The following is a 14,099-nucleotide window of genomic DNA, read 5'->3' as shown; positions in this document are numbered from 1 at the left end:
CTGTTCTTTCAATGAGTTAAGTGATCTCTATCTTAAAATACTTTACAAAGTGTCGAGCAGCTTAAGGAACATTTTGTGTACTTACTTTTTCCAGTGACTGCTATTGACCAGTGTCCATGATTCATGGACTTTATCCACATACCCATGTTGCTTCCAGGTGTTCACTTAGGCATGGATGTAGTCTAAACTCCAATATTTGTTCATAACTGTCTCCCCTCTTTCTTTATTATTAATCCTTTCACAAGGCTGTCAATTTCAGATCGTATAAATTGATCTGCTTCTTCTGTGGAGCATTTTGATAAATCATAGTGTGTTGTTTTATATCTGTAATCTGAGAGCTTTGAAGCAGAAATACATACATTATAGATAAGGTCGAAAGCATTATAGAGCATCAAGAAAATTGTAGGAGAAAAAAAAAGGTTAAAGGTTCTTGTAAAGCTCCTGTCACGTTTAATTGCTGGTTTAGGCTTTTGACATTTAAAGCAATATTATCTTTATATACAGTTTTCTTTAAAGTTAAATACCAGGAAACCATATAGTGCAGGGTACAAAAGAATAGAAGTTTCTAGTCTTATACAAACAGTGACATGAATTTAACTTTGTCCTAAGGAGAGGTGCCTCCAATCCTTGTCCATGTAACATTTACATGATGCCATGTGCTCAAAGAAAGTTTACAAATATGTTATCACTTACATGTATGAGTGTATTTTTGAGTTGCAGCCTGTGCATGTTTGTCAGATGAGAGATAACATGAAAAATTACTTTGTAGATATAGATCCATAGTATGAAGACACTGTTTAAATTTTAATCTAGCTTGGTTTTAAACATGGGGAAACAACACATCTTGATTCAGGTCCATCTCTGAATCAGGCTCAAATATATTTTGTGGATTCTGCTATAATTAATTTTAAAATTTAAAGTTCTGTGCTAGATTTCTTCCCCCATAAGCATGACCGGCTCCCACTGAGATCAATGTGAGTTTATGAAGCTGAGAATGTAGAACATGGCTCAATGTATGTTTCAATAGTTCAGATTGTTTTCCTATGTAGCATCTATATATTGCCGCATTTGTATTCTTTTTTCCTATACTCTCTGTCTTCCCCAGCTGTTTGATCTGGTGTACAGGGAGGAGACTTTGCTAAATGTGATAAAAAGTGTTACCCGGAATGGCCGTTCAATTATCCTCACTGCAGTGCTTGCTCTCATCCTGGTTTATCTCTTCTCCATCATTGGCTTCCTCTTCCTGAAAGATGACTTTATCATGGAGGTTGACAGGTTGAAAATCAGGACCTCTGCTGCAGGTATTGGCTTTTATATTAAAATTTGCTTCTGATGTATCCCTTTTTCTGTCTGCCTAACCTAACTTTTCAACTAAGGACATTGAATTTCTTTATCTGTGCCTTCATGAGAGCAGAACTAATTCCATATACCTTAGAACTGAATTAAGTCTCTGTGTAAAATTTAATGTGTGTAGGGTTGTTTTGGTCTGGGCTTATTTGTTGAAATGCTAAAATCTAACACATTTGATTTATTATGCTTAATTCACAAACTCATGATAACAATTAAAAAAAATCTATATTTCCTAAATATCTTCCTAAGTGAAAAGCAGGTCCAAGTGGATTGTATTGAGTTGCAGCCTGTGCATCCCACCTTAAAAGCAGTTCATAGTAATTTCTGTATACTGTATGAGGCATGCGATCTTAACATGTTCATCAGCTGTATTCATTTAATTGCTTTTTAAGCTTCATCCAGCAGAAATTTATTACAGAATTCACATTTCTACTGATAGGAGCATCTTTTAAATTCAGTGTGTATTCCACAATCATCTTCCTTAGGGTATAATCCTGGCTTCAGTGAAGTCATTGGGAGGTTTGGAACCAGTTTTAAAAAAGCCAGGATTTCAGTTTTCTGGAATAAGAGAATTTAGCAGAGTGAATAGATAGTTACAAACTTGCTTTGCTAGAAAAGAGCCAGGTCTGGTCTATTGAGAGCTTTGTGTATGCTGCCAACCAGCCTGCTGGGAGCATGGGCCGAGGAGTAACAACCGGGTGTAGAGAAATACTTGAGAATAGCTTCTGACTAAATTCCTCGGGGCATGATTTTCCCAAATGCAGAGCTCTTCAGACCTGTACACAAGCACAGAGCTGGCGGAACCCAGTCGGGGCTGTGTGCACTCTGTGTTTGCCACTCTTTCCCTGAAGTTGTTTTTTCAGAATTTAAAGCTCACAAACAAGGCAAAGGTCATTCAAGACTCATGGGCCTGGTGTACTCTGCAGCTGGTTCAAAACCATATGAAAAAAAATGAACCTGACAGATTTCTTTAATATACTGTGATTTTGAAAATTTTTTCTCCCACTGATCATCCATTAGGGGCTAAATTGGCTTATATTTGACTTACCATTCATTTTTGGGACTGAACTTAGGGTGTGAAGTTTCACTTTGAAAGGCAGTTGTGACCATCTTAATGAAACAGGCTACACACAGTTCTGGTCTGATCCAGGGGCAGCAGTTCCTGTGTGTTTGTGTTGCTTCTGCTGAGTTCTTGGAAGATTTTTGTGGTGTGGGTATGTTCTTGCTGGCTTCATACATTGCCATTTCTGATCAAAAACTCATCTAGAAAATATGCAGACTGCATATTGATGGAACATTATGCTTCCCAGAACAAGTGCTTAAAATTTTTTCTTTATAAAGTAGCAGAAAGAGTAAGTCAGAGCGCATGTTTCCTGCATTACACATACTGTCTTAGACTGTTACTTTATTGTATAGTTTTGCCTTCATTTTCTTCTCCTTAAACCTTTTTTATCTCTAATTTGAAATGCAGAAAATTGTTGAAGGTGCACAACGAAAATTGGTTTGATAAAATCAAGCTGATGTACACATTTACCACTTTGGTAATGTTAAATTAGCGTTTTACACAAACCCCTACATATTTACAAATTAGTGCCAAACTGTGTTATAATCCTTGAAAACCCTTAAATATTCTACATTCGGGATAACTGAATGTTAGCTTGGTGTCCTTCTTGTCAGCTTTTGTGAATAATTTATCTAATGGTTTTTTAAACTGACATTGTTTTCATATCTGACGGTTGTTTCTTGCTTTGAATATGTTTTGTGCTCACCAGAAACAGCTGCATTTGATGTAGATTTATTAATTTCAGGAGATGAAATGGGAATAGCTGTGATATACAGTAAATATAAAACTGTGGTTTTGTTAATTGTGATTGCTTGGAGGTGGTGAGGTAGAATAATTCAAGGAGGGAGGAATTGCTAGTGTGATTTGTTCTGTTTTTCCCTCGTAACTCTCCAGCCTGGTGCTTCACTCCTAGAAAATAATGATTTAAAACTTAACATCAATGTAGTAGTGCCTGTCTTTTTGTCAACATCCCACTTTTCCACAGGTATTGGTGAAGTTCCCACTACAACCCTGACATCAATGATGGGAGCCTGTGCAAAGGAGAACTGTTCCACGAGCATCCCAGCTCTTAACTCAGGTCAGTACAGAACTTCCCTCAGACTGATGATCACTTAGAACCGAGGGATCCCTGGAAATGTTCAAGGCCAGGTTAGACGGGGCTTGGAGCAGCCTGGTCTGGTGGATGTTGCCTCTACCCATGGTAGAGGGTTGGAATGAGATGATCTTTGAGGTCCCTTCCAGCCCAGACCTGTGGTTCTGTGATTCTCTAATCTGTGTGTTGCTGTTGCAGGGACTTCTGCTGGTGTGAGAAGTGACAATGACTCTTGTGAGTCAGAAGTGCTCAGCTTCTGCAAAGCTTGGAGCTTAGTTGGCAGCTTTGCTGTGAATAGGAGTGCTTCCCACACCTGATTTCCAAATGCACTGACATTAATTTTGTTATTAAAAGAGCTTACTGAATCATTATGCTTGAATGTACAGTTTGCTTCTTGCCAAGTGACTTAGCAGAGAGAAGCAGCTTGCTGCTTGTCTGCAGCATCCTCACCTGAACACAGTGAGCCACTTTTAGATCCAGTTAGGACCACAAAAATTCATTTTTATTGCATAGCTGCTCTATCAGCACACTTTGTGTATTTTTTCTATATGTATCTGGGCCAGTGCGGTACTGTAGCCAGAAAACCTAAGAACCCAGATCCAGGCCCACATGTCTGTCTCCCACTCTTTCCATGGGGCACAGTCTAGTTGAGGTGGCTGGTGTTTCAGTGCAGGTCTTAAGTTTGGTTTGATGTGTTGTGGCCTTTGCAGTGGAGGTATGTGCACAGTGGATGGTCTGCAGGCTCAAAGTATTTATTTCCACAGTTGCCTGTGGTTGCTGGGAGCTGAAAGTGAGGACATAAACAGTCCCTTACTGTGTGCCAGTATAATGTTTTTTCATAAGCTTTATTCTTCTGCTAATTTTTGAGTTTTTAGGATCAAAGTCTTCTGGGAGAGGGCTATAAAAGCAGGCTTTTTCTCCCCAGCTGGTGTGTAAACAGGCCTCATAAACAACATGGGAAGCTGTCTGGCTAGATAGAGAAAACAGTCTAAGAGCTATTGGCAAAACTGCTGCATTCAAAGAGTAATCAATTAGTAAATAAGATGCAGTATGGCTTTTGCCAAGCTCTTTAAATGATAGAAATCTCACATTTCTCATTGTTTGGGTACTGCTCCTTTAAAATCAAACCATAATGACAGAGGGCTGTACAAAACATCTAAGTGCACTCTTTCTTAATCTTGAAGAAATTTTATTTATCCAGTGCCATTAAAATCCACCAATATTCAGCAAAAGCAGTTTTGCTCACCTTAGTCACCTGGTCAAAAGAATTGTTCTACTTTCTTTTCCTGGGACATATTTCCCCTCTGGCAAAAGTGTGAGCATGGTGGAATGCAAAGGCATGAGATCACCATCCCTGGAGGTGTTCAAAAGCTGTGGGGACGGGGAACTTAGGATGTGGTTTAGTGGAGGACATGGCATGGTTGGGTGAGTGGTTTGGACTGGGTCTCAGAGGTCTCTTCCAGCTTTAATGGTGCTATGATTTTGTGAGATTTGGGGAGTTTCACATTACAGCACCAGAGAAGTCCACAGCTGTGTGTGGGAGAGAGAAAATGTTCTCAGTGGCACCTCAGGTCCTGAGTAAGACAGGAATTACATTGGTTTTCAGATCAGATCACCGCTGATCATTTCTTCTGATGGGACTCTGCTTCTTCCTTGGGTTTCACTGGTGGACACTGTGCCCAGTCATTGCTCTTACTGGTGAGGGAGCTCCCTGGGGAGGCAGTGTGCTATGCCCAGGGAGACTCCTCTCTCTGCTGCCTGCTACTCATTGCTGCTCTGGGCTGTCAGCATGAGAATACTTCATCTCATCTGGCTCAGAGTCTCCCTCTCTCCACTGCAAAGACATTTCCATATCACTTCAGTCTATGCCTGGTGAACTACCTAATCATTTAAAGGAACTTCACATCCTACAGTACATATCTCCTCATCCTCTGTAGCCCATAAAGACCTGTGCACCTGTGCTAGAAAGGTGCAGAGATACCTGTTTGTAAAATGGGACATTTCCAAGGACTCATTCCACCGCCAGGCCTGGTCCTGCTCTGTGTAAGTTCTGCTGGATCTATGTGGGCACAGCTGTGTCTCACCTGATGTGCTTGTGTGGCCCAGGTAGCTGTGGGCTATCAGGTGAGGATTTTTGAAGTAAATCTCCCTATTATCCCTCCCCTGTGATTAACATTGTGGGGTGGTCTTAGTCCTTAACCTGTTTTGCCTGTGGATTAAATTTAATCAGAAGACAGCCTGCCTAATGCTATCCAGACCCTCACAAGCCACTTTCCAGGGTGGAACTGCTTCAAACAACCCCCCCTGAACCTCAATTAATGTCAGTATTGGGTCCTTAACAATAGTGCACTCCACAGATCCACTCCTTTCTTTCAAGTACGGGCACAGCTGGTGCCTAGAGGGGCTGAGCCTGAACTGTGAATGCTGTTGAGCATTGAGAACAGACAGCTGAGGCAGAACATGTGCCTGTAGGGTTGCCTGGCTCCCAGCTTGAAGGCAGCTCCACATCTGGGAGTGGAAGAGAACAGCAAAAACAATGTCTGTACACTGTCCACAGTCTACGTTGCTGCTCTAGAGGTTTCTGCCAATTTTGGGCTGTCTGGTTCTCTGGCAAAGATCTTGCAACCTGAGCTTGCTTTTCTGGGAGCTTTTCTGGCTGGGATGCTGATGTTCTGTGTTACAAGATGTGCAAGGTGATGTATATTTTTCTCTGAAGCCTGGCTTGCTATGAATTATCTCAGTGGACAGGGGGAGCTGGGTGTTAGGGTTGCTGGTAGATAATTCCCTCTTCAATTCTCAGCCCTGGATTATCCTCTCTGTTCACCAGAATCTGATCATCTGCTGCTTCCAGCAACTGTGTCTGGTCTTGTGAACAGAGAAAATGAGAAAATATTGTAGTTACCAGAAAAAAATAGAAGCTGTGGCTTTTTGAAGGCTTTTTATTTATTTTGTGGATGGTCTCCTTCTCAAGCACAGCTCAAAAAAAAAAAAATTGCTTGAAAAAGGGAATAATGGCAGGATACAACAGCAAAGATTAGTTGGTATGAATAACATCACTGTGCTAGTAAAAAAAAAAATAGGTATGACAGGATAAAAAAGGTTTCTTGTTTCAATCCTTTCAGTTTCAATATTTAAGCAGTTATTTTTAAATCCAGGATTATTTGTGGGAGTAGTGTCTGTAATGACCATATAGTTTAACAGGGAAGTCTGTCCTGATGTCTGCTTTTCTTTTTGCTCAAAATTCCCTCAGTAGGGAGCTGTTTCTCATTTAATTTCCCTGTGGAGCAGAAGCAGCGATGACAAAAGCAGCAGACACCAACACTGTCCTGCCCATCCCAGCCAGGATACATGCACCACAATCTGGGAGCACAAATCCAAAATTAAATTTAAATCCAAATTACTTGTCTGCAATGTGAGTGCTTGCAATCAGTTCAATTTATCAGAGTCTGAGTGCCCCAGATGTGGTGGTTTGGGGCTGTTAAATATGTGTTTCAGTCAACTCTCACAGCAGGATGTTGGTATTTATTAAACTCTGTTACAATGAGTGCACAGAGCAAAGCGAGTGTGAATCGCTGCCTTCCCCGCCCAAGCAAGCGTGTCCCTAAATAGGAAGGAAGGCAGGAAGAATGGCAGTCACAGCCCTGACCCTTCAGCCCAAGCCAGCAGGACACAGGGAACAGCTCAAGCAGGGCTCTTCAAAGGGAGGCTGTGGAAGCAGTGAGTATGTGGTGGGAGGGACTCTGGCCAAGGTGGACCAAGTCCCCCTGGGGTTTGGTGTTCCAGCCCAGCTCCTCTGCACGTTCAAATATCTCCTGTACAATAGTACCCTCTGTGGCTCAGCCAAACCCACACAGCAGCTCTGCAGCACAAATAACAGAATCCAAGTTTTCAAGATGAGGCCAGGGAGAGCCTTTAATTAAATGTCTGTCAGATCTGTGCTTGGGCATGTGTGCTGGTGGAAAAATCACAGACAGACTGACTGAAACAAAAGCCAGCCCCTCCCCAATGGTTTGAAATGCTAACATGATTGGCTTCGACATGAGTAGGTAGAGGAATGATTTCACAGGAAGACAATCCTTTTACAAATGTGCTTCTAATTCTCTGTTTATATTGCTTCTTGTCTCTGCTGCATTTTTAGGCGGCCCACTGGAAAAGCAGTGGGAGGACTGCAAAGAGAAGGGGTGTTTCCATGAGCAGAGATGGTGGCTCTTGGTCATTAACAGCTCTGGTGGGAGCCCTGCTTGTGCTTTTCTCCATCTCTCTTCAGGCTAAGTGTGCCTGATGTGCCTAAGTATGTCACCAGCAGGGATGTGCACATGGGTGGGGATGATCAATGAGGTGCTGCATGAGAAATACAAGAGGCAGATGTGTCTTGCAGTTGATTTCTCTAACAGAATTGTGGCTTTGTTCGATGAGTGATTGTTTGATGCTGTGGTTCGTGTTTGCAGGTGAAGAAGAAGAGGATGGAATAGAAAGGACCTGTGACACCCTGCTCATGTGCATTGTGACCGTGTTAAACCAAGGCCTGCGGAATGGTGGTGGTGTGGGAGATGTGCTCAGAAAGCCTTCCAAAGATGTGAGTTTTTGGCTCAGGAAATGCATTACTCCCTGTGCATCGCATCAATTCCAAAGTCAATTTTTGGAGGTTATAGACAGTGTTTGTATCTAGTCTGATCTCATGTCACACATTTGATTAATCCATGTGATTTTTAGATCCAGATGGGATATTTAATGGGAAGAGCTAGGCTTGGTGTGATGATGATACTTGAAGGAAGGATTTCTAGATAGTTGTTTACCACTTCTGGAAAAATGCAGAATATCATAACCTTCAAAGAATTGCTAAGAAGTCAGTCCTGGGAGGCACATCTGCAGTGCTGTGTCCAGTCCTGGGCTCCTCAGGACAGGGGGGCAGTGAGCTCCTGGACTGGGGCCAGTGGAGGATGCAGAGATGATTTAGGGCCTGGAGCATCTCTGGCAGGGAAAGGCTGAGGGAGCTGGGGCTGTCCAGCCTGGAGAGGAGCCCCAGCTGAGAGGGGCCCTCAGCCCTGGGTGTCCCTGTCTGCAGGGAGGGCTCTGAGCAGGCCCAGGCTCTGCTCCAGGGGCCCAGCAATGGCACCAGAGGAACGGGCAGTGACTGATCCCAGGAGGTTCCACCTGGACATTTGTGTTTATACTCAGTATGGCACCTGTCCTGGAATAGGTCCTGTTGTTTACTTGTACTGAACCAGCATGAAGATCAAACTAGAATTTGATCTGTTGTGGCGTGTTTTCTCTTCCAGAAGTTTCCTCAAAAATGCGGTTTATTTAAGGACCTCCCTTAATATTTGGGTGGCTTCATGCATTTTTATTTAGGTTCAAAAAGAACATCTCAAAGGCAATCTAGCAGCACTTTGCTTGATGAGCCACACCATACATGTTATAAATAAATTCAGGATAAAGTAGGATCTCATCAGGGCTTGCAAAAGTCCAGAGACAGCTCACATCTGGATGGAAGACCTTCCTATGCTGGTTGTAGGAGTCTGTATCCTGTCTCACAGACTGGGAGGTTCTGCAGGAGCCAAAATTTATCCCCAGTGGAGTCTGTAAGCACTTACAGACTTTGAAAGCGACCCTTTGAAATTTACCCTTGCCACTTAGCAGCTCTTTAATGCTAATTATATTGATGAACTCCACAAAGGATATTGCTATTATTCCCATTAATATGTGGGAAAGGAGCAATTGGGTGACTTCAGGTCTCTGTCATGGTGAAGAAAAGGACTTGGGTAGTCCCTCCCTAGTCCTGTGAGGAAGGCTAGCAGAATTTGGCATATGAAAAGAAAGAACTGTAGCTTTGCTTGAGCTCATGTGAAAATGTTTAATATTTTAGATTTGTGCTATTTTTATACCTTATTGCAACCTTGCTATTGCAGGAGCCCTTGTTTGCTGCACGAGTTGTTTATGATCTTCTGTTTTACTTCATTGTAATAATTATTGTTCTCAACCTGATCTTTGGAGTCATCATTGATACATTTGCTGATCTCAGGAGTGAAAAGCAGAAAAAGGAGGAGATACTAAAGACCACCTGTTTCATCTGTGGTAGGTATTACTGATCTCTTGAGATATTTGAGGGTGAAAGGAGTGAAAATGAACTATTCCTCAATAAATAAAGCTTGGACCCCAGGTGTGGTTATCTTCTACAAGGAAAGTCTGTAAAAATTCCAGAGGCTGATTCCAAATTTATTCTCTCTCAGTAGGAGACAGATTTGGTTTATGAATCAAAAGCTAGCTTTGCTGATAGGTGGCTTTACAGTCTCCACCCAGAATCTGAAGCAGAAGAGCTGTGTCTCACACTTGCATCATCACCACTAATGGAGATGGGGCAGCTGCTGACTGTTTCTCAGAGCTTGCTGCAGATGAAAGTGCAGCTTCTATTTCACAGCTCCAGAGGGGGAGCATCAGCACGAGCTGCCAATTTCAGAAGGTGATATGAAGCAGGGAACAAAAGAATTAGGTGGAAATCATCCCCACAAAGCCCACGGAAAATCACACTTATTTTGAAGTGCACTCACAAAGAAGGGCAGACCTTCACTCCCTGGGGGACTTCACAGATACCTGCTTTTTTGTAGCCTGGATGCTGTTTCCATGGTTGTACTGACAGGGATGAATGCTGTGCAGAACACAACATGTTTTTAGTGTCTGTGGACAGGAAATCCAGGGAGGCAAACATTGGTGATTCCTCTCCTACCTCACTTCTGGTATTCTTCAGAGATCTGGACCATTGCAGGGAAAAATAAATAAAAATTTCTTATGACTAGAGCTCTGTTAAAGACTGTGTGAAAACAGAGCTGCAGGGACTCACCCTCTCTGCCAGGTTTAAGCCCACAAACAATCTCACTGAAGCTTAAGTGGGACTCTTTATATGTTTGATATGCTAAAAGCATGCATAAATCTTTGTAAGATCAGGTCCTGGACTGCTATGTGCTATGTCCTGGACATCATACTATGTTCTTCCCAGTATACATCTAGAGAGAGCCAGAGCCAACACTTGTAAAACACTTTATGGCCCTCAGCATAGAAGGCTCTGTAAAACTGTAACATATTTATTATATTGTTTTTGTTATTAAGAGAAAATATCACAAAAGAGAATAAATGTTGCATTGAAAGACTTCTGTCAGGAATGCCTTCTGGCCTGGTATTTCTTACCTGGCAGTTACGGCTTTTAAATTAAGATATTTCAAATTTATGATCCTTTAAATAAAGTTAGGTTCCCTTCTCTAACATATTTAACAGATTTGTGTATTTTTATGTTGAAGTTTATTTTTTTGTTTTATGTTCTTTTTTTGCAGGACTGGAGAGAGACAAATTTGATAACAAGACAGTTTCGTTTGAGGAGCATATAAAGGCAGAACACAACATGTGGCATTATTTGTACTTTATAGTTCTTGTCAAAGTTAAAGATCCAACTGAATACACTGGTCCGGAGAGCTACGTGGCACAAATGATTGTGGTAAGTCAATTTGTGCAAGTGCTTTATGCAACTGAGAGATGCTCCTTGCAGCTAGGGCAGAGAATATCTTTCTTTTCCCCTCTCTCTGAACAATAGGAGGTATCGATCTGTATTTTTAAAGATCTTTTCACGTGTCTTAGTCTGCAACAAAACCCGATCTTAAGCATAATGAAAAAGATGAAGGTGCAGGCCTCAGTTGCCAGTTTGGCATCAGTGCTATCATGCTCTGTGAGTTCTGCTGCCTCATTAGGCAGAGCTGAGGCAGGAGAGCATGCATCATAACATCTGCTGCTACTCCAGCTTTGTCCAGTGTCTCTGGGCTGCTGTCCAGAAAAATAACATCTCCTGCTGCACACTGAACTGCGGGGTCAGTGCTCAGGGCTGGTGCTTTTCTCCTATGGCTGCTCTAAACAAGCTAGTGAAAAGATCAAGCAGAGCAGCTACAGGGATTTGAAGAGCCACAGAAACTGCCTTGTGAAGCAGAGTGCAAGAGGGAGAAATGTGATGATGCTGGGCCAGAGAGGTGTTCGATTACATTTTGTTTCCAGCCTGCTGCCAAAGAGGGTTCGTTCTGCTGAGTAAGAAGAGTGGATTATCAAGGCTGCCTGGCTTGGGGCTTCATTTTTGAGGAATTCTGCCTGCCTCCTGGGATTTTCTGGTGCAGTATTTTCTTCCTGTGGACTTGCTGGCAGTTATTGCACTGCTCAGTGCCTGTGCCAGGCTCTGTGGTTGCAGAGCTGGCATATGTCTGAATCCTGGAGGAGGCTGTAACCAAATGCGTATCAGGCTTCTCTGTTTATGCACTTCTGGAGCCACATTTCTTATGAAGACTATCTCTCTGCTATCCCTCATCAAGCCTTTGACTGGATATACCACACAGCTTCATTACTGAGGTGCTGGGTGGCCTTTTACTCCCCAGTTTAGCCAAGGAGAAGATTCTTCTCCTTTCACTTCAGCTGTCATCAAGTCAGGCACCAGGTTTTAATCGATCCCATCTCCTTTCTGCCTTGACAGTGCAGAAAGCTGGGTTATTTATTCTGCCTTCAGATGGGTGTCCAGGATAGCTGGGCTGACTCGCCTTTCTCACTCCATTGAGAGCCTAAATAGTTAGTTTAGACAAGATGCCTAATTGGGAACAGGCTAAAATTGGAGCTGAGTGCCATGCACTGTGCAGGCTTACGCAGAGCTTACCTTGAAGAACTCACATTAGTGGAAATGGTGGTATTTAGACAGGAGTGTATGCTTGATTGCTGCAGTTAAATTGAGCTTTTGTAAGTGCTGTTGCCACTGGAAGGGAAGGTGCTACGGCAGGTGAGGGGAATTCAGTGCTCAGGTGCAAAGGAACTGCCTATTTCCTTCAATTTTGAACCATCAGTCTCATTGCCCAGCTCAGGGTGTTTATGCTGTAGGCAGTGATGGATCTACACATCTGTAGTTTGGTGGTCGAGGTAGAAAACCTAAACCAAATCCTTGTAGACTTTGTTGCATTACGATAAATTATTCATAGTGGCGAGTTGTCCTGTTACCCATGGAAATATTTTAGCTTATATCAGCAATACATTTTAATTTCTGGAACCAGACTCTGGGGCCTGTCTCATTTGTCCATTCCTCCTCTTCCTCTCCCTGCAATGTTTGTAGGATTTTAAAAGTTTGTGGTATGTATGTTAAGTATGAATGTTTAATTCCAAGAGATGCATTAATATTCATAGTAAGTATATTAATCCTGTGGCAGCAGTAGTTTGACTTTTCTGATGTGTAATCCACGAATGTATTTTACTTCTGCATTAATGGCTGGAACTCCTTTTTGAATATCTAAAACAAAAAAGCACCGAAAAGTCATGTGACCCCAAGCACTGAACTGATTTCTCAAAGACCCTGTTCCTCTAAGGCAGAAGGCCGGTAGTTTAAGTGGTTAGAAGTAATCCAGATTTTGGGATTATTAAATTCTCTTTTTCCAGTTAAAGGTTATTTTGGATGCTGGAGAGGTACCTATGGATCAAGAAATGTAATGCTTACATTGGATGAAAGTATAAAGGGTAGAGTGGGAGAAAAAAGAGAAATAAATGGTTGAACAAACTACAACTGTCTGGTATGGGATTAGTAGTTGTGTCTTTGTGTGGTTTAAATTCCTAGTATGAAATCCAGGGAAGATGTGCTGCATAGCAAAAGCAATTGGAACTTTGAAAGTGAACAAAAAAAGGACACTTTCTCTTGGAGCCAGAGAATTTACTGTATGCCACATGTTACAAGGAGTACTAAGAAATTAAAGAAAATAATCTGACTGCAGGAATGAAGTATGATATTTGACTGGAAGAAGAGATTTAGAGATACAGCTTTGCTTAGGACCAAAAGAAGAGTCAAAGGAAAACTCTCAGAGGCAATTTTGCAGCTGTCAGACATATGAGCTGCTGTAGCAAACGTGTTTGGTGTGTCCCAAACACAGCCTGGTAGTAATGAATTACACCACAGGCAAGTGAGATGTGCTGCATTCCATGCACTAATTAAGCCTGAGCCTGGCTTTTGTCATGAAGACAGATAAGCTGATTCAGACTCTGTGTGAGCATGAAAGCTGTGTGACCACCCTTGTGATGCTGGGAGAGGTGATCAAGTCCCAGGTAGGACAGCACATCCTGGCATAGGATCTGGCAGAAAAGAGACTTGAAATTAACATTTCACAAGGGACTTGCCAATGGAATTGACTCATTGCTGAAAAAGGCTTGTTGGGGCTGTATGGGATTCCAGCAAATATTTATAAATATGGGTGGTTGGGGTAGCAGGGCAGTCTTAGGTCCTCTTTGAAAAGGACAAGGTGGAATGATATTTTATATTTCCTACTATATAGAATATGTCTGACAAAACTCTGTGAATCATACTGCTGAAAGGTTTCTCTTAATTTTAATTGTTTTTGTTATGATCAGGAATACCTTCTATGGCTGCTTCTGTAGCTTTAATGGATTCTGTGGAATTTAATGGAATTCTGTATTTTCATAGCCAAATTACTTAAGGAGAACTTCTACCCAAATCCAGTCTTCAAGTCCTTCAATGCACATAGGTCAAAATTTTGGAGTATGCTGCAGTGACTTTAATAGAAAATAGAGTTTAGCTCC

The 14,099-nt window shown here is 42.1% G+C and overlaps 1 protein-coding gene across 7 annotated transcripts in view; it reads left to right on the top strand.

The window, feature by feature from the left end:
- Positions 1-14,099, top strand: part of ITPR2 (inositol 1,4,5-trisphosphate receptor type 2) — a 244,485-nt gene that overhangs the window by 211,569 nt on the left and 18,817 nt on the right. For all 7 annotated transcript variants that reach the window (XM_039708068.1, XM_039708067.1, XM_039708063.1 and 4 more), the window contains 5 exons: positions 1,106-1,301; positions 3,399-3,491; positions 7,955-8,082; positions 9,416-9,581; positions 10,832-10,992. In XM_039708068.1, the coding sequence (XP_039564002.1) occupies positions 1,106-1,301; positions 3,399-3,491; positions 7,955-8,082; positions 9,416-9,581; positions 10,832-10,992 (744 nt within the window). The remainder of the gene's footprint in view (positions 1-1,105; positions 1,302-3,398; positions 3,492-7,954; positions 8,083-9,415; positions 9,582-10,831; positions 10,993-14,099) is intronic.

This window comes from Passer montanus, unplaced genomic scaffold (assembly GCF_014805655.1).
Source record: "Passer montanus isolate IOZ18808 unplaced genomic scaffold, ASM1480565v1 scaffold20, whole genome shotgun sequence".
NCBI classification, from domain to species: Eukaryota; Metazoa; Chordata; class Aves; order Passeriformes; family Passeridae; genus Passer; species Passer montanus.
The sequence above is the reverse complement of the archived record's forward strand: the minus strand, read 5'-3'. Positions and strand labels throughout refer to the sequence as shown.